General features: G+C 39.2%; 1 protein-coding gene across 3 annotated transcripts in view; it reads right to left on the bottom strand.

Annotated features, from left to right (window-relative positions):
- Positions 1-18941, bottom strand: part of NDUFS4 (NADH:ubiquinone oxidoreductase subunit S4) — a 49483-nt gene extending 30542 nt beyond the window's left edge. For 2 of the 3 annotated variants that reach the window (XM_087759842.1, XM_087759841.1), the window contains exon 1: positions 18564-18941. In XM_087759842.1, the coding sequence (XP_087615968.1) occupies positions 18564-18649 (86 nt within the window). In that variant the 5' untranslated portion in view covers positions 18650-18941. The remainder of the gene's footprint in view (positions 1-18563) is intronic. The other variant, XM_087759840.1, reaches the window with a different exon arrangement.
- Between the last annotated feature and the right edge of the window lie 2751 nt (positions 18942-21692).

The following is a 21692-nucleotide window of genomic DNA, read 5'->3' as shown; positions in this document are numbered from 1 at the left end:
AAGCCGTCTGAACCTTGCTCTGTGGAGACGTCTGATGAATATGTAAATATTGGAGTACGCCAGGATTTAAGTAATAAGGCTGATCAGAATCACACTTTTTCTTGCAATATAAATGCAATTTGGAACAAAATTTAGCACAATTCAGTTGGAATTTGGTTGTTTGTTTGGTTGGTTTTTTTATTTGGAAAAGCATTAATCAGCTTTGAAAAGTATAAATGCTATGCCCTTCCAAAATGATTTCCACTCAGCATTTTGTCATTTGACATCATTTTTACTCAGATGATTGCTCATTTTGGAAATTTCTGTATTTACAGAAAAAAAATTAAAGATATTTCATACCATTATAGTTAATAGGGAAGCGCAGGGTAAAAATCCCACCAGATTAAAGGTGGGCAGAATCTCTCTCTGAGATGCCTCTACACTGCATACAGAGAGAACTGGTTTTTTTGCACAAGATATCTGTGTCAACTGGCATAATTGCAAGGCATCACACCTTACAGCTCTCCATGATGTTTTAGCTCTTCTTCTATAAAAGCAGACAGATGGTTTACTAACCTAAGGCAACTTCTGCTCCTCTTCATCATTTTGCAAAGCCATTTCTCTTGACTACACCATTCTGGAAAAAGCCCAACTGTTACTGGAATTTGCAGCCTTGTACATTTCTTAAACGCCCAGCCTTCTGTCCATCCCTGGATTGCAATGATTTGGAAAGAACATACTTTCCTTAAGAATTTCCTCTTTGAAGAGTGGTTGAAAACTGGCATTTGAACTAGACTAGGAATGTGAACCGTAAGTCCGTGGAGTTGCCTCTGTGTAAAAAATACATAAAACACCAGTTTTGTTTTAAAGATGACAGGCTGTTGATGTTTCCATTTGTTGCACCTCTCATAGGAAAGTAACCTGGAGCTTAGAAATACCAGCAACTCTGAAATATCATGTGATCTGAAATACCACTATTTAAAAGTTAATAGAAAGTGTTACTTGATTCCCAGAGCGCTTGTTTAATTTTCAACAGGTTTCATTTCAAGTTTGTCCCTAATGTCAGGCATTTAACTAAGGAGATAACCAAGAAACAGACCTCTTTCACACAACCCTCTCTTTTCAAACTCCCACAACGACAAGTATCATTTCATCACTCAAGTTTTCCCTTAGAAATTGTATAACATTTACGATATTTATTTTACCTTCCAATTAAATGAATATGCAATCTAAATCACTTAAGTGACCATTCCATTTAAACCTTTTATTCTGTCCTCAACAGTGAAGTTAATTCTTACAAAATTCCCAATTAATACTTGTCTCTGCCCATATCCACCTTGACCTTTAGGTAGCTTTTGTGACACATAAACTTGCAGAAGTATAAAACATACTTTTTACAGTTCCATTCTCACAAGGTTCTTCTCCTTTCCTCTACTGCTGACCTCCAGAAAGGTAATCTGCTTTCTTCCTTTCTCTTTGTAAGCAATATGGGTCCACATTATCCTGTTTTGCCTGTTTTTGACTGCTTATGCATTTTTTTTCCTGTCGAAACATCTTGGGATGAGGCCTTAAGAGGAGCAAGTTCCATTTCTTACCCTGTTCCAAGACTAATCAAACTCTGATTTTAAATTACTGTACACAGAATACTTTAAATAATAATAAATAGACCAGTAACATAATTCTGAAGTTCAGAAACTATACAGAAGCTTTTACACATAATAGCTAGCAACAACAAATCCTGCTATCTTCTAGGGTCATTCATGTCCCATTCAAAACACAGATCAGACAAACTTCCTTCACAGTTGCTATGTAATAAACAAAGTATGACTAGACTCCAAGCTTGCCACAGCTCTGTTGTGGATCTGCCCAAACATTTGTTTTATAGTGAGCTCCCTCGTGATGAACAAACAAGCTTTTAAATGTAAAAGTCTGGGTTTATTACAATAGTTAGACTTTTAAAAGAAAAACCCTTCAAAATTACGTAGACAAAAGTAAAATTAAGGTTTATTAAAAAAAAGTCACCCATGTCCTTTATGATCTTGCAGATACATTAATGTGCGATACTGTGGGAAAGTATGTGGCTAATCTAATCTGCAGCTTCTTGGATTATAACCAACCCTTCACAAGGTCTTCTAGTCCCTGAAAACTTTTTCTTTCATCAAGGAGGCCTGGATATATGGCTGGTTAAGATGCCACATTAAGTTCACAGGGACTCACACAGCAAAATTCTCCTCTTGCTGAAGTTTGTCTTTCTGGGCCTGCTTCCTTTGGATGCATCTGGCATCACACTCCTCCTCCCCAAATACATCCCCTCTCTCAAATCTCCTAGTCACTCTCTTAATGGAGGATTCCTTCTTTGTTCTCTATGTGTTAGTCTGTCACACAAATACGGAGGTGTCTTTGTCTTTCCACAAACACGGATAACTTGGCATGAACGTACAGCTCCTTTGGCTACAGAGACCACCGCTCAAATTGTCATTTGGTTTGCACTTATGAAAGTGGTATTTTCTCCCTACCCTGTGCCATTGTGTTGGGCATTTAAATTCCTTAAACTTGATCTATATGATCCTGTATCATCATTTTACACTATTCTCATTTAACCATTTCTATAATTTATTATAATTTCATTATACTCATTTCTACAGTTCACTTAAAATGTAACTTTGTATAACATAATTTTGTCTTTACCATCAATCTGGTCATGGTCCAGCTTCAGCATGAACTCTGCTTTAATATCTGCTATAAAACAATACACTTCAATGACATTTCTGAGTTTCAGTGTTAGGAATTTAAAAAAGGTTAAGGTCACTTTTTCTTCCACAGTGCACAGTTCTTTAGAGAGGCATTATAGACCTGAAGATTGCATCTAGACTGGGTTATGTCTACAATTTGTTATTTTAGAGTCTCACAGTAAATCTAAGTGTCGAGAGACAACAGTAGAAATTTCACAAAGACTACACTAAACAATCTTGTTATTAAATACTTGTAAAAATACTCTTACATTACCTCAGTAACACCCAATGAATTAATGATGACTACTAGTGAAAATGTAGATTTGTAGAGTTCAAAAATTTCTATAGGTATCACATATCCTGGAAAAACAAATGCTGTGATCATCTAATCATGTCTTCCACGAGAAGCGTGTACTCCCCTTCCACCATCATCTGCTGTTCCAGCAAAGTCACAAATGGGTTCCACATCTCTGCTACACAAATGGAGGCATCCACTGAGAAGCCACTGGAAGCTCTCCAGTCTTCACTACAATATTCACACCAGTATCAGGTCTCTCGACCGTCTTATCTCACTGTGGGATAATGATGTAGCAGAGTTCCTTGTTTCAGGGGACATACTTAGTCTCCTCTTCCCTTCTTATGTTAGAGGCCCCAGCTCTATTGATGCCATTAACCAGTTCTGTTGAACTGGAGAAACCAAATAGTAGAAAAAATGGACAGCTAAAGTCTTCTGTGCTATCAGGATGAAGGTTATTAAGGCATCTGACTTGAACATTTATCTTCGTAGTTTGGAATATCTGTATTCAATCTCTAAAATTCAACAAATTTGAACTTCTTAAATATCTGCTAAATGACCTATGCTTAACCCTTATACGCCTTTTTTTTTTTTAAACCGCATAAATGGAAAAACAAATGGAAGTCTTACAGAAGAGAATGCCTGCCACAGAGCCTCTGAAAATGTCATGAAGGATCCCCCACAAGCCTAGTGGAAGGTGAGAAGCAGCCATATTTACAAGGCATGAATTTGCCTTCCACGAAGAGAGCTGCTGTGACCAGCACATTACAAACACCCAGATGTGAAAACTTTTATTTATGTGATCTAATTCAGTAGCTGAGACTTAATTCATTGCACAAAAAAAGGTTCCTTAACCTCTTTATGCAACACATCTGACTGTTTGATCTATTAGCACCCCCTTTTGGTCAACGGTTGGAGATATGTTAAAGAAAACCAGATATCACAGCACAGGTAATAAGATCACGACATAGTGATAAAACAAAGTCTTGAAGAAAACCTCATCTGCCGCATGAAAAACGAAGGCAGTCGTTAAGAAATAAGTCTAAATGGTGTTTTACGTAGTCTGATACTAAACGACCAGGGCACTAGTAGGTGTGAATATACATATATGCAGAAGCAGAAGCCGTGATGAACCATTCAATACACTGAATAGATAATAATTCTTAGAAAACCAACCTTTTTAAAATATTATGGCATTTATCAGGAACAATATAAGCTTCACAGCATACAGCCACCATAAAGACACTAAATTCTGAACAAAAAGAACATGGAAACACTGCCAGCTCAGAACTTCCACAGTACCCAACCTAGTCACACACTGCAATTAAGTAGACTAAAACCAAATCAGTATAATGTTCTCTCATAGAAAATATAGACATTAATGATTGCCTGTTATATGATGTCAAATACAGTACAGATCACAGTATTCAGCCCCAATATAATGCATTTGTATAAAGACAGCTTGTAAAGTTGAACTTGTGAGACATAATAGAGTGGGATAACACTGGAATTAGATTCACTATTGTAATTAAGTGATAAAGACTTAACAGAGTCAATGGTGTTTCATTTTTACCAGGATACATTTACTATTCTTATTCCATCCCAACATAAACAAAATACGGAATATAATGCCAAACACTGCCTGTAGAGACCATGTAGTTCTATTTTGTAGCATGAACTGCATGAGTAACTTTTGGGTTTGGAGGAAAAGCAAGTTCCCCATTTATAAATAGTTACATTCTCAGACAATATTGGCACATCATAATTTTTCCTTTGCCTACAAAATGATGATAAATTATAAACACAGTAAATTATGTTTCTGAATGGATGAAAGGAATACCAATTTATTTAATCTAAACTGCTGAAATTTCTGTATTAAGTGGCAAAAAAGATCAACATTTAAATAGAAATATATAAACAGTGCTTCTACTTGCTAAAATGTTCATATGCAAAATATTTTTTTCCAGGTGTGCATGTGGAAAACAGGGCAGGAACTGATTGTGCTTTTCTGTTAGGCAAATCTGCATTATGAAAAGAAGCAATGGTCATATAAATGCACTGAATAAACATGAAAATAACTTTAAGCATTTGACTTGTCGCTTGTAACTTAGTGTGCATCTTCAAAGCTAAATGTTAAGTTTACCTGCCTTTAGAAATATTAAATGAGTTAAATTTTCAAGTCATAAATACTTTATTAAGTAGAAAACAACCAATTTTAGTTATTTTAGGTTCTATTTTAAGTATTTTATTATTTATTTTATTAGATAGGAAAAACACTATTGACCTATCTACAGACAACCAAGGTATCAGCTGAACCACAGCACCATGCAAACACAGCCATAGTCTTTCCAGAACTCCCGTAGGACCAGAGCACTTCAGCCACTCCTGGCACTCCAGTTAAGTCCCCAGGATGAAAGTCAGTTCTGTTAAGACGTGGCTTGAGTTGCCCACCATCAGCTTCCCTCATTTAAACAGCTTTCTCAGAGTCAACAAGGAATGAGGAAGGTTAGCTCTGACTTAGTGCCAAGCCTGCACTGCCCCTGACTCAAACAGGGACCATTTGAGCTGCTCTCTAGCCAGCTAATTGTGCTGACACCACCGGGCACACAACAAAGACCAGCACAATCCTTCAGAAGGCTCCGCAACGACCAGAAGGTAAGCACAGGTGGGCTCAACCTACTCCTGCAGAGCTACACAGGTGTCTCCACCATGCTTTTGAGTGCTATGCCTTGTAGGAGCATTATGTGCGTACATGCACGGCACAAGCATACACATCATGTATAAAAACAGCTTGAGCTGTGGAACAGGCAAAAATCCACAGAGCTAGCTTGGGTTCAAGTCAGCACACCAGCAAGTGAGGGCTGCAGATCCTGAAACAGTTCTCTGCAAGTCCCAGGCTGATACCAGAATGTTTCTTGATGTGCTTGGACATAAACTCAGCCATTATCTGCCACTAAACTTCTGAACAAAGTCATGCCAGTGCTTCTAGACCTCCATATGCATGTAACTCAAAGTAAACCAGCGCTCTCTCCCAGATTACAGCAAACAGACTAGAAACACTTTTGAGAGAGGGGCTTAACACATTAAGAATAAAATGACCCAAAATTATTTAAATATTTCTGTAGTAGAAAGCATAAAACTCATTATGAAAGGAGATCTGGTGTACTGCTTTTACAGCAACAGAACATATAATTTATAAGACGTCCAACTGCTGTCAGGTGACAGGAGTTCTGAACTGCTAGAACCTGTACAGTTGCTGATCAGCAATTTCATTGCATGCTACTCTCCAGACCAGAAGACCTAATCTTAGAATTTAACCTCAATCACAATTTGAGAACAGCAGGTTTCCTGTGAACCAGTGGAACCTCTTGTAGGCAAGTCAGCTGAAAGGCAGGTAACACTAGAAATGCTGCACAGCCCATATCAACTATCAACTGAATTTTACATTATCTAGTTAGAAAGCCTAATAGAGTTAAAAAGGAAGAGGGAAAAGTTATGCAGGGAGTAAAGACAAAATGCACAGGTGACATATTTGTTCTGTTTGTGCCTTCTAAATGTCAAACTTCTCCCCACACATACACACTCAGGCATTCATACAACTAGACAATAACTAAAAACTGTGCTCTCTTTATAGTAAGAACAACAAAAGTCAAAGGGTTTAATTCCAAAACTGTGAGGAATGAAACTAATGTTCCACAACCCACCTCTGTCTTAGGGAAGTTTATGCATTTTGAACAAGAGCCTTTCAATCATGTAAAATTAAACCAAAAAATGAGTAAAGATTCCTCTGTGTCTGCAAACTGGTTTATGGCATAGTACGGTCCTGTATTTCATCCCTATCCTTTCCTCTTGATTTAGCCTTTCTATTTGACTGCACTTACAGGCTTAAGTAACACTTACTCTAAAAAACTAAGGTAATAGCAAGGTCTGTGAAACATGGCATATAAATAAAGGCGACTTTTTTCCTTATTTAATGCCCTCAAACACTTGAACTGTGAACTACTGAACTAAACTATACTACAAAAAAGAATCCTTTAAAGTGCTACTGGAAAACTACATCTTGGTTTATAAATGGTTCACAAAAGTCAATGAAGCTATTTGGCTAGTAAGCCTCAGTTGCTGTGCACCTATGAAAAAATACATTTAGGAGCTAGCTATTCATTTACGTTTGTAGTACTTCATAAAAGCCAATTAGAGACAGCCAAATACCTCACAAATGGAATGCAACATACAGAAGCAGGTCACTTTGCAGAACTGTATGCTCTCAGCAGCTGTTCTAGATTAGAATGGGATAATCTAACTAATATTATTGCTTATGATTTTATTTCACCCTTGCTCAGTCAACTTTGCCTCATCTCAGCCACCTTACTCTTCAATTTCCTTCCTAACATCAAGCCTTTTTCCTCAGTTCCTCTTTGAACTGTTGCCCCTCCACAGTTATCAGGTACCTTAGCTACCCTCCATTATATCACACACGCTAATCACACCACAGCCTATTTTTTAATTCTTCTGCCTGTCCACGTCATTCCCTTGTTGACATATTTCCAACTTCCTTTTCACACACCCCTGAGTGGAACAACCCCCATGATACTTCAGTAAATCTTTGCCTACTGAGTTACATGCAGAGAAGCTATCCTAGTGGTGCCATCTTACATGCAAGAATATAATTTGAGTTTTTAAATCAGTTTGTGCTCTAATATTAACAGTCTGAAGACAAACTCTGTCAGACCACACATCAGGACTCTAAGGGCACTAACAAGTCTTAATGGCCATGACCAGCCTCGCCCAGGGCCTCCATGAACACCCACTGCCTGTGGCCCTGGAGCTCCACTTAAGCTCAGCTTTGGGTCTTCAGCCCTTCACTGAGCAACATCATTAAGTGTACCTGCCTCCAGCCTTCTGGCTTCTGCCTCCGAGCCTGGCTAGACCCCTCACCCAAGCTGCAGTATGACTCCAGTCCTGTTGAGACCCTGTTGCCTGGATAGACTTCAGACACACGTTGCAGCTTGTCTCCGAACCTGTCTCTGGTTCCTTTTGCTCCTGACTGGACTCCCCAGACAGACCCTAGACCTTGCTCATGACTTTGCTGTGTCTGGGACTGTTGATGGACCCTATTACCAGCACCCAGCTCTCCTCATGTATAGATGCCGTGGGACTGTGCGCTGGTCAGTGAGGGCACTGTCCCTGCTGGGATCACCCTCAGCTTTCAGCTTGTCTTACCTTCAGGAGCAGCCAGCGCTTGCTGCTCCCTGACACTTTGTTAGTCATTAATTCCTATCAAATTCAGTTTTCTCTAGTGTATGCAATATATTTGCACTTGTTTTTCAGCCTCATTGCTTTGCAACAAAAGCACAGGACTTAATTTTTACGTAGGCTCTCTAAAATGACCAACTTTAAATCTTAACTCTTTTTAAAATGATACTAACCATACAGGTTTTTTTGTTGTGGGTACCAGTGTGACTAATTAGCTTCTATAATACACATCTGTCTTTAGCTTAAAATAAATGGTTGGCTAAAATGTAAGCAACCTATGCAAGTGTCTCCAGCAGAAGTTTTAAAAAATTATCACATCAAAACTTTAACTGCTATTCTACATGCAACTGCAAGTAACAAATACATGGCACTAGTTTAGGGGGAAAAAAAAAAAAAAAAGTCATTTCTTCCAAAGAGTACTGTATCAGCATCTGCAGTGTTGGGACAACAATTCTTTACATTGATGACGGATAAATTATTGTGTGTTACAAAAGTAATATAATGAAACTGCCAAGCTACTTAAATGAAGTTTACTTTAAAAGAAAGCTTGAGTGCCCTGTTGTTCCATAATTATCTTACTTCATTTTCTTTCCACTTATCACTATTTATTAATGTAAACACACCTTACAAGCCTTTTTGGAGAACTCACCTTTTAGAATAAACATAACCTCATCAGCTACCCTATTTGTGTGTTCTCTTGTACTCTTACTTATACACTGATCCTCTCCTCCTCCACTCATACCATTCTTTCCTTTTGCTAGTCTCTTTTCATATTCTTACTATCTGAGCAGTTATTAGTTGTCTGAAAGGAGACTGCTAGCCTTGCTATTGCTCACTCTTTCCTAAAGTGGAATAAACCCTTAAGGCAAAACTGGTGCTTCAAATGCAAACCTTATTCTTGAATTCCAGTTCAGACAACAACATTCAGATTATTTGTCTCTTTCTCCAGTAGGCACAATCAACACTGACATATGACAAAACATCACTGCTGCAGAATTTCCCTTCAGATAACTTACACGGCACATACAAATACTCCTTGAATACGTGACAGAACAGTCAAAGGTACTGCATGAAGTGCTCTGCGTTTTTTTTCCTTCATTTAAAATATAGTGGTTCTACTGAAAGTAGTAAACCACTTGTTTATTCTTGGGTCTTTAAATAGCCACAAAACACATCTCTGGTTTTATAATGAAAGATGGTACTTCTGAACATTATTGACATCAGATGCAACAGCCATAAAAATCTCTACTTAAAACTACTGAAATACATAGAAAAAATGAAAAATTAAAGTTACCCTCTCCAACAAAATTTTGGTTTGGACTTTAATACAAATGGCATCACTAATATTTAGCAGAACATTACTTCATTAGACTGATAGCAAATGACAACATCAGAAGAAGTATTTACATACAGAGTATACCTTCATAAAAGATAGGTCTTCAAATATTCTATATAAAATATATCAAATCTGATTTTTAAAAAATAATGAATAGAAGCTGTTTATGAAATCTTCCATGTTAACACTCCAAGAATAAGCAGCTCCAAGAATTGTTTGCCCACACACATTCTGGAGCTGCCTACAGTCTGTCTAGTTGAGTCAAAAGTTAATTTACTTCCTCAACATCAGTCACAGGTCAAGGGAAGATTAAGACAGACAGAAATTACTGCAACTAGAAAGTGGCTTGTTAACAAAATGGTACCTAAACACACTGTTATACTGCCAGGAGGGAACAACTGCACTTTGAAACTCACACAGAAATATGCCATTCATTTCTTAGGAAATAAGGAAATATGCATTATAAAGAAGGTAATGTTAACTGTTCAGCTTGCCTCAGCTAGTTTAACAATACCTTTTATTAGAAACAATAAAGGATGGGATGTTAAGACAGTTTGGAGGTATACTTTGTAACACACTCAGAATCAAATTCTTACAAAAGAATTTAAAAAGCTTATCGAAATCCACTGTATTATCATAAGAACGAAAACATGCACATGGATAAAATGTATAAAACAATAAGCTGTTAAGGATTATACAAATTTACTGAAACTACTAATATAAAAGATTTTTTTAAACTTGGTTTTTTTTTAAACTATTTGTGAGTAGGTTCAAGCTTCCCTGATAACTATATAAGCCTCTCAGCATTTCAGTCTCTTACAACAGACAATTCCATCTATGACAGACAATTCAGCCAACAGCAGAAAACCGAATAGCTGCCTGGCAGGGTGGGATATCTTTAATTTCTAGTTTTTCTCAAAACAGTAAAAATTTAATTTCAGGCCCTATGGTAACAAAACAAAACAAAAAAAAAAAGCAAACAGACATGGTTCACTCTCAAAAGAACCAAAAATGCACAAGTTTAAGAACAGATATTTTCCTGCATCACAAAGAATTGCATAAAACATAATAACTATGAACAAGACTGTGTGTTAGTCCCAGATAGAAGTAAACAGTGACATTGTCTTTATATCTCCAGAAATCTACCTTATGCCTAACACTGTTTTCAAGCGTGCTTAAAGTTCACAAATTCCTTAAAAAAAAAAAAATTGACAGAAGCAGTCACAAGGTTGAGGATGATGAGAAATTTTTACCATACAAAGTACATGATTTGTCCATAGAATAAGTTATACCAAGACATCCGCAAAAGCAACATTCAAAATTGAGAATGCAGATGAAAGTTAAAAATATCAACCATATTAACTGTAATTAGTGTTTCCATCCTCAACATTCATCAACATGTACTTAACAATAGGCAAGATTTCCCACAGTGCCACAAGGAAGACCTATTACAGAGCTATACGTTGGTCTAATAATTCCTACTGTTGATTTGATTTGCATTTATTTCCTCCCCAAAAAAAGGAAATATTGGATACCGATTTTGCTTGCGTCTAGTTGTGAGAGAAAGGCCAAAACAGCCTGTTACTGAGATACATGGTATCAATTAAATTCTCAAGTTACTTTGAGTTTTGGAACTTCTGAATCTCACTGGCGCACTTTGATAGTGACTGTTTTTGTGAAGAACAGCTTTGAAAGTGACAGTTCCTATCAGTCAGAAATACAACCCAACCCAACTGTCTTCTGGGCTTTTCCAATCATATATAAATATTGCATCAAGTTGAGATGTATAATGGAATAACAAGGTTAATTGACTCATAATGCTCAAACCTACATTAAGGCAACATCAAGGTCATTTTTGTAACCCAAAAAGTAGTATTTTTCCAGTATGAGTTAAGCCTGCTGAACGGTATATATTAAACCACCACCACCAAAGTAAATTTTATTATTTTGTTAACATAGATTTGAAATTCTATCTATTGACAGCTGGCGTTCAAATTCCCTTTCTCCATGTATCCATATGGTATTTCATAATCTTTCTATCAATTTCTTTATTTATTTGACAAAAAAATGTGCTTGAAGTCATTGTTACAAGTTCTACAAATACATTTCTCTCAAACTTTGAGGTACCAAATATTTCATATGAGGAAATACCAACATGAGAGCCTTTTCCATAAAAAAAGTTTGGGGTTTTGTTTTGAAAACAAAGTTAAGTGTCATTTCCAAGCACAGTGTCAGAACCTATTTTAAACTGTTTAATCCCTGAAGAAAAGTATTATGTCCTTCTGTTTTAGGATGCTAGTGCCAGCAAATTTCACCTCTATCCTCCAAGGCTTTTTTTGTGTGTTTTTTGTTGTTGTTGTTGTTGTTGTTTTGGTGGGGGTTTGGGTTTTTATTCTCCACTCCCCTTCAAATTTTCAAAGTAGAGAGAAAATTATTAAGTTCTCAGATCAGTAGATTTAGGGAAAAAGTTATTCTAGCATATAATAATGCTAGTTGCCACAGAGCAGGTAAGAAGAGCTTTTAGCTGTTCTGGTGCAGAAGCAAGCACATCACTTATTTACTAGTTATCTTTCAACACAAATATAGCTTAAACACCTGTCTGCTTTTCTCTATTACACCTTCTCTTGCTGAAAAGGCTGTCATTCCTCCTCCTTTGGGTTTCTAATTCCAAAAGTGAAGGAACCAAATGTAATTAAAATAAGTCACTCCAAGTTATATGCCGAATAATGAACAGCAATTTAAGAAGTCTCATCAGGAGCATTTTGGTGTCATAACACCTGCTCCACTTACTTCTCCCTAATTACATTAGAAAAACAGCCATTTCCAGAACAACACATCTCTCCCTTGCCCCCATTCTCAAACTTTCCTTCTCCCAACCTCTTTTCCCCTTCTCCCCCTCTTCCTTCCACGTCTTTCTACCCATCCTTTTCCTCACCTCGACCAATACTGAAAGTACCTGAACTTTAAGAAACATTATGGGAATCCCATACAATTTTAAGAACAAGAACGATCTTGATCTTAGCTCACTAGCAGATAAGTTGTACATTAGAAGAAGGCTAAACTACATGATACATGGTATTTTTCACTTTTTCATTTCTCTAATCCATGACAGAATTCTTCACTTTGACAGCAACATCCTACTGCTCTAATGTCTCATTACATCTAATATCTTTATTCCTCCACAGGGGCTTTCCAAAGCTTCCTCTTTCCATTTTAAAGGAAACAGGGAGCACTTCTACACCCTACTTCCCATAATGTCAAACAGAGGAGCCAAAGAAGGAAATCTAAAACACCACTCTGGTTCACCAGAGCCACTCTGACCACTTAATAAAGGTGCATATCCATGAAAAACACACCAGTCATCAATAAGCCAATATGTTGTTGTCCCATCAACTCTTACAGGACAGAAGCAAGTAGTGATGGATTAGCAACTTTGAGATCCTACATAAAGTATTGCAAAAGGACTCAAGTCATCCCACTTGTCAGAAATCTCCTCTCTCCCTCAAAGCATGCAAAACTGATGGAGAAAGAGGGCCTTCCTTCATCAGAAGCAGACACCAGATCGTCATCAAAGGACATGCGACTACAAAAAATAACCACTGATGATGCTTTCAGACACAATGAATATGCAAGATTTGGCTGCTAGACCCTCTCTTATCCACACAATCATTATTTGAACAGTGTGGACAGAGTCAAAGGGAATGGGTTTTAAATGAATTACACACTTAGATACATGGAACATCTACTTCTCCTAATCTTCTGCTTCAAGCTGTCTGCAAGATCAGAAAAACACTCACTGATGCCTGGAGTCTTGTTTCTAAACTTATGCTCATTAAGTGCACAAACCGCAGTGTTTTTCATGTTTTTCTCCCCTCGCTATGTCCATTTGTCTCTCCACATCTTTCACCTTGAGTCTGCTCCATGTCACCACAATCTTAGGATCAAAATCTCCCTGGAGTTTTATTCCACATTTCAGTTTATAGTTGTACTATTGTGTTGTAAGAGAGTCCGATTCACTGTACTTTCTCTGATATGCATTAAAAATAAAACAGATATTCAAGATAAAACTGTAAAATTCAAGTTAAATATATATTTTAAAAGGTCTTTTTCCACTATGAATAACCAAAATTATGTATAAAAACTATGTATAAACACCACCAGCAAGGGCAAGACCTCAAAAAACCTTTCCCCTGGTCTTATCTTGAAATTTTATTCCAGGTACTGTCTGCAGATGCAATTAGCCATTGGAATTAATTTTCATGAAGTTAAATGCTGCAGAACTATTTTTTTATTAATGAAAACCAAAGCTTCTGATGTGTCTGAACCTGACAACACCATACGTACATTATCCTGCACAGTATATGACAGTAAGTAGCAAACATGCATTATAGCTGAATGAAATAGTAATACAACTGCTGCAACATGCTCCTTATTCCAAACTTGACAAAAACATCACACTGGCTAGCACTAACACTGGCTAAACAGTGCTTCTATTAACCAGATACAGTCAGAGCTTTGCGCATCTTTGTGTAGCTCTCTGGTCCACCCATATCTAGATCTGGGAAGTCTACTAAGCCCTATTTTAACATATGGCTTAATATGAACATGCAACAAAAAAGCCAACACTATTTTGAAGAAAGAAAGAAAAAAAAACCAACAAAACAAACAATAACACAAAAGAGTAAGCTAGTTATCTGGAGGGGAAAGAAAACCCTTTTTTGGAAAAGTTAATAAACATTTTCTCTGTTATTCATGAAAGAGCAAGACAGAAAATGAAACAGGCTTCTTCCATATTTTCTAAATCCTTTATTTTCCCACAAAAAAGGTTTCCCCCTCTTTTTACTGAGGAGGAGGCTTGCTTATATATACAATAACTGAAGAGGAAGATTTAAATGGCATCCCAGGTTTCCTCATTCTCTTGAGCATATAGCATGAATTGAAAAACAGGCTTTCTACTACACAGATGTCTATAATTCTTTGCTTTCATAACCTCAGGTATCCATTTATGATGAACTAGCAAAACATTTGCTCTCGTGCCGAGTCTTTACAACAGAATTACAAGAAGAACGTAATACATTTTGAAGAACCATCATCTGTCAATGAAAAGTGACGAGAACAATCCATTATCATGAAACGTAGGGACCGTGCGGTCAGATATCACACCTGCACCCACAAAATACTCTGCTTCTGCAACGGAATTCAGTATCTTCGTATCCTGACCACAGCAGCTTGTGAAATAAAGGGACTCTCTGAAATACAAGTGGTTTTGGAACAAACAGCTGTTTCCCAGTTCAGTAGAAATTTGTTTGAAGTTTTCTTTTTCCAGCTCCACCTATCCATATTCTCTAATGCAAGGAGACACTGCAACCTTTCCCAAGACAAAGACTGCAACCTTTCCCAAGACAAAGCCTCTGCTTTCCTCCAATTCACATGAAACTTAAAGAAATGCAACTGTATTATTTAAATTATACCCCTTAATCAAGTTTTGGCTGCAGATAGCTAAGAGGTAACATTTGAAGTAATTAGGTAAGACAGACAAACAAGGTGCAACTTTCCTTCTGAAGAGGTCAAACTCAGAAGAGCACGTTCAACATAATTTCAAGCTCCTGAAACCTTGACAGATCTTACAGCATGAAAGCTTCAAAACTGGGATCCAAGCAAAGGAGGTACTTCTACTTTCTGTATCAGCTCAAGCCATCTGCTGATGGTCTATTAGGCTCACCACCAGACAGAATAATCACGGACTCAGTAACCACTGCTTCAGTGATTTAAACCAGGCACACAGAACTTCATAAAAATATGAGGAATGTTGCTGCATGTTCTCGTAACTTTAGAGCAAACACTTATTTCTTTGTTGCGTTACCAGTAACCAGTTCAGAATCCTCACGCAGCTTGGGCATGCATTTTGAAGTGCTTAAACATGTACTGCTAAATTCAATCTTTGCATTAGAGGATGTCATAATATTTGTAAAAACCAAATATAACTCACGGAAATCAGAACAGAATCTCTCGTGACTACTAGAAAATGATCTTCGGAATTGTTTTCAAAATCAGAGGGCAGTTACATTACTCTGTAATTGAAGTTCTGAAAACTGGAGAACTATGAGAAGTTTCACATGCAAAAATCTGCAAAAAAACACTGCAAATAAAACCACTGCTTGAAGGTTTTAACTTTAATCCTACAGTGCTCAAACCATAAGCTATATTACTCTCATAAACTAATTTAGGCAAGTAACATGAAACTGTAAATTAACCTAGTTGTAACGAACTTTACCAAACCTTACTCTAAATCTGAGTAAACAAAAGCATAATGCTGAAGAATCATTCAAATGCAAGAAGATTCAAAGTCAGAAGAATCATTCAAATGCCCTCACAGCTGACAATTCCAGCATCATCTTCAGTCATCTCCTAAGAACAGTGTTAACTTTTATTGTTAGTAATTCTAACACCTATATTTACTTAAAGACACACGTCTTGCATACCAGTATAGTACAATCTTTCTACAGATTGACAAATACACTGATTACTCCAATAATAAATTAGACAAAGACTTTAAATGTACTCCGAATTTTTCGTAACAAAGAAGGTACTTGCACCAAACTATATCTGTAAGAATACTTTTCTGAAAGGAAACCAGTATCACAGGATCTATATATCCAACTGCAAGATATGCTGCAAAACATGGGCTTCTCAAAGAAGTAGGCTTTTGGATAGTTGCTGATCATTATACCTGGAAAATAAACTTAAGTCGTTTGTATTATAAGACCATTCATAATTCTGTGAGGTAGGGAAGGTCCTTTATCGCCTTTTTACAAGATGAGATGTGAGATACTAAAGCTAGAAATAGGACTTGCATACTGCCAAGCTTTGAGGCATCTACTTGTCTACTGAAATTTATGATACTGGAGTAACCTAGATTTCCAGTAAAATATAAAGGATTATATGGCATACAAGAAAGGTATCCACAAAAGAAAACAAACGAAACAGCTGCTTTCAAGAAGCAATAGAAAGTACAGAAGCAAAAGATACACTTTCTCCCAGGCACCTCTGTCTAATTTCATTACCTCACTAGGAGCTGCAGGAAGACATCTGAATTTAAAATTTAGAGCCCTGAATCCTTTTCTGTAATTATGTACCTTGATTCTGCATTCCAATTAGGAAGACTGTAGAGGCTGCTTAACAATATTTTTTGTATAAAATAGTAACTGAGAAGAGGACAGATATAAGTTTCAGTGCCTACCTCATCAGGAAAATAATTAATTATTTTACAAAAATTCTGCAATGAATGGCAGCCTTAACTGTTCCTTCCTACTGCCAAAACAATCTTATTCTGAAACATCTTTTCCTTGTTCCAAGGAAAATTTTATTCTCACTCTTCCAACATGCAATGATTGCAAAGATGTGTAAAACTTTACATAAGAGAGACTCATAGTGCTCTTCCCTGCCTCTTCTCCAAGAAACCTGCAGATTTATGATCAGGCCATTCTCCCACGGAATGTAAAGCGTAAGTTCCAGTCCTCCTCAGGCAAATATCTTCAACCTCCCTCTTACTGAAAATATTACGGGACACTAATTCTTCAGTCTTCCTCTGTGGCAGGGAAGGAACCTAAGGCACTGTTTCAAGGAACAAATTTCCTGGAAAAAATGCCAACTTAAGATTCCCTACCTCACATTTCCATGCTCTTCATTTGTGCCTCTGCTACCTCCTGCTATTTGTTCTGGAATAACTGCTTAAAAGGTAGAGTGGTTAAACTTTAAAACAAACAAACAAAATTATTTTTAACCTGAATCAGTTGACTGATCCAATTAACCACATGGCACAGGCAACAGTTGTGTCAACACTACAGAGGACTAAAAGAAGGGCAGAAACAAGCAGTCAAACATGAACAGTAGGTTTCTGCATTAGCACAGAAGAATTCATAAATTCACACTGACAGATTCCAAAGCATTTTTATGAGACTGAGGATTAATATTCAGCACTGTAAAACAGGTACCATTTTAAGAGAGAGGAAGCAGCAGTAATTGATGGGACAGTCAGAGCATAAAAAGTGGGAAAAACCAGCATGGCCATAGTTCTTCTTTCTCTCTATATGTGTGTACATACAGCTTTCTCTGTGTTTATATATAAAGACTCCCCAGATTTTAAAAAATTACTGAAACTATCTTGTATGTATGTTTATATGTAAACATTTAAGTAGCATGGAAAACCAAGCCCTCCAAATCATAGGTAATGGCACTGAACTACACTTTTTCTCCTGTCTAAAAGGGAGTCTTATAAAAACCTAAGTCCTGTGACATGCACATACATAAACACATAAACACATCTTCAGCTGGAGGTTGGGTCACATACTGGACTTCCAGTACAGGTCTCTGAGTTAAAGAAGCAAACAGCAAAGTGCCACCAAAAATTATAGAACGATTTCCAGCATTATTTCGAGGAATCAGTGAAACAGTAGCTATGTACCCCCTGAAAAAAGTAACAGATCTTGGGGAGGGGACAGACACGAAAAGCTACACGGTACAGAATAGGGCAAAGGGGTGCAAACCTCTGGGAAGACCGTGCTGGCGATGGTAGGAGCCATCGCCTTCTCCGGCTCCCTGCCAGCGAGGCAAACGCTGCCCGCCACGCCGGGCACGGCGGGGCTCCTCTGCCGTTTCGACCAGCTCCCGACCTCCGGGCGCCGCAAGGACACCGGGCGGGCGGTCACAGCGAGGAAGACAGCAAGGACAGACACGGACAGACACGCACAGCCCCGGAGGAACGCCTCGGCCAGGCGCCCGCTGGCAGCCCGGCCGCCCCCGCTCGCGGCGGGGCCCTGCGCGGCGCCCCCCGGCCTAGCGCCCGAGGCGGCCGCGGCGAAGCCCTAGGCCCGGGTCGGCCTCCTCAGGAGCGCGGCCGCCGCCGGCGGGCCCCTGGCTGCGGCGGTGCCGCCCGGCGGGTCGGCAGAGCGCCCGCGGTGCCCGTTACCTGGCCGGGGACAGGCGGGCCGCGGCGGCCCCGCTCCTCACGACAAGGTGCCTCAGAGCCGCTGACATTGAGAGAGCCGCCGCCATGACGCTCGCCACAGCCGCTGGGAGACGGCGGCGTCGCAGGGCCAAACCTCCTCCGCCCACACAGGAAACGCGAAGGCGAGGGCGGAAAGAGGGAGCGAGAGCGAGCGAGAGGGAGCGGGAGGGGCGGGCGCGGGGGGACGGGGCGCGATGGAGAGAGGCTGGGGACGGGGAGAAGGGAGAGAGTCGGGGGCCCGTAGCCCCGTGGCGGAGCCGCGCGCGTGTTTGGGGCGCAGGCGCCCCTTTCCCCCAGCTGCGCGTTCGGCCCGGAGACGTTTTCTGGCAGCTTGGGGCGTGACGCCATCTTCTCGATGGCAGGGGACGAGCCCCCGGGAGGGACGGCGCAGGCCTCCGGGCCCAGCGGCCTCACCGCCCGCCGGGCAGGGCGGCTGGGCTGGCCGCTCTCTGTGTCTCCGGGGCGGGCCAGCGAGGCGGGGAGGGCACGGCGGCCTCCCAGCCCTGGTGTCCCCAGCGCCTGGAGCCCCTCCTGCTTGGGCACAAAAGCTGTGCGGTGGATATTTTTGGCCCCGTTTTTCCCAATAACGTTTCACAGACAAAATGGTGCACTCTGGACAAAGGCATCAAAGCTTTGGTACATCTTCTTGCACTTGTTTTTTAACACATTTCTTAGTTTTGCTATCTAAAATGGATCCACATTCTTGGTTCACCAAGATAAGCCAGGTTCTAGCATACTGTGGTACTTCTAGGAGCTCTGTTTTGTTTTTAAAACAATTCTAGCCTTATTTCCTATATTCAAGCAAGGAAGACTGGCAAGACCCTCATTCTCTTAAAGTGGGGTCATATTTTCAATACATTAACTGTAAAAGGGAAGTAAATAGCAGTAATTATACCCTGGAAGCATTGTGGTGCTGTGTTCATGGTTAAAGAAGACAGATTGCTATAAATCAAGAGTCAAATGCGATCATGTCCAGTGCTAAAATCTCAAATGACACAAATTTTCCAAAAATGCGTGGTACAAAAGCATGGTGTTATCATAGGATCTGTAATATTGTGAAGGACTGAAAATTTTTTGGTTCGGGGGCGGGGGGGAAATGGCGGTATTCATAAAATCATTCTAATTATTTTTGCATTAAAAATCCGTTGGCATTTCGAAAAAAGCTTAGCTAAAGTTTCAGCTTCAATTTTACTGAAAAACTGAAAAAATATTTAGAAGTTTGTTAAACAAAAAAGTGATGAAATTCCTAGAGGAGGAGATGTTGGGTTTGACTAGCTGTTTTTGCATTGCTCCAGGAGAAGCTGGCCTTGTTCTCAATTTTGACAGCACAGTTTGACAGGGTCAGATACAAAAATTCTGCACAAGCAAGTAAATTTAGCATTTTCCTGCCCTGAATAAAGGAAGATGGAAGAAGAATCTTTCTAACAAAAAGTTAAACAAACTTTCAACTAGTGTCTTCCGCAGTTATCAAATCAACAGAGTATTAATTTCTGATGAGAACAAACAAGCAACACCATTTTATTATGTAATCCTAATTAAATGTCAGACCTAGAGCCATTATTTCATAGTCTTTGTATTAGGCAAAGGTTGCAAAATACTTGCTATTGTAAATCATCCTATTAGAATTTTCCAGTCTCAAATATGTAACTTTCTATTCTTTCTTCCCATCAAATGTTTCTGAATTGTGGGAAAATGAAAATGTATACTGTTTTCCCCTTTCAAAACAGCAACAATGCTGCAGAAGAAGAAAAAAAGTGAAAAAATCTTTCTGAGCAGCATGATACAGAGAAACAGGGATGACAGTGATTTACAAATTTGGTGGGTTTACAGATAGGAGTATTTAAAATTAATTTTTCAGTCATTAGTGAATATGTTCAAAGTCAGGTGTAGTAAGACAGCAGGAGTAATTTTGTAGCAAAGATGACTTGAAATGGCTTATATGGGGAGGTGATATTCTTTGTTAAATGAAGGTGGGAAAATACCCCAAGCTTTTGAACTTAGCAGTTTTTCTTCAGGGATTTTGAGAGAAAGACTTGAAAAACTCTGTTCCCCAAAATTTTTTGTGATTTTTTTTTTTCAACTGTATCAGTTATCAGCCTAATAATGCATGTTATCTCTTGCACCAAGCCTTCAGTCACATGGAGATCAACATAGTAAGAATATCTGCATCTCAGGAAATTGATGAATTTTTCTCTCTCTCCTCCAAAATCTTTTTCCAGTGCATGAGTGCTGGTAGGTTAGAGGAAGCATTCACACCAACTCAGATTTACTGCAGCTAATCTAAACTTGTCCCTTTTGTGGTGCTTCAGCTAGGAGAAATGTTCTGTCATCTCTGGAAGCAGAGGAAGATTTTATAGCTGTTCAAAGGCACCAGTGGTTTGGTGAGGCCAGTTGCCCTTGAGGGCTCCACTGTAAAGTGAGGCAAGTTGTTTGAGTCTGTCTACTTTGCATCAGCTGGCAGATCATCATAGCTCAGCCAAAGACCTTTGGGGTGGATCCAGCTCTGTATCTGGTGTCTTCTTTCACTGTCAGAGATGGAGCCAGTGGTTTGGGCAGCACATGAAGGCTCCTATGCTTCAGGTGGCTCAGTTCTTTGAACTCCTGCTCTCCCTGCTACCTCTTCTTTGGGTGGGGGAAGGACAGAGGTAGCACAGGCAGAAGGAGTTTGGAGCTGCCACCTTATTATCTGAATCTGTCAAAGGAGGGTGCGAAATTCAGGAGCTGCCTTTGGCAGCTGCAGACAGGACTGTCTTGTGCTAGATCACAGCGACTGATGGGCATGAGCATGTGTGCAAGTGAACGTGCTGCTAATTGCTAGCACAGTCCCTGGAACTGTTTTGGCCCTGGCCAATTAGCACCGTCCCAAACAATGTCTGAGCACAGTCTGGGAAATAGCGTGGGCCTGCGACTGTTCCTAATAAGCCATGTGGATGAGGCCATTCCGGGTTTTGGATTGTTTTTTTGGAGCAGGGGAGAAGAGAGGAAAAAGTTTAGCTCCATGGATATGAGCTGTGCCACGTAAGCTGAGCTGCATCAGGGGTACGAAAGGGTCCTTGGACTGTTTATTTACTAATATAAATGTAACCATAG

This window comes from Nipponia nippon, unplaced genomic scaffold (genome assembly GCF_047370975.1).
Source record: "Nipponia nippon isolate SJK-2023a ecotype South Korea unplaced genomic scaffold, ASM4737097v1 scaffold_20, whole genome shotgun sequence".
In the NCBI taxonomy this organism is placed as follows: Eukaryota; Metazoa; Chordata; class Aves; order Pelecaniformes; family Threskiornithidae; genus Nipponia; species Nipponia nippon.
Note: the sequence above shows the minus strand (reverse complement) of the source record. Positions and strands in the feature narration are given on the sequence as shown.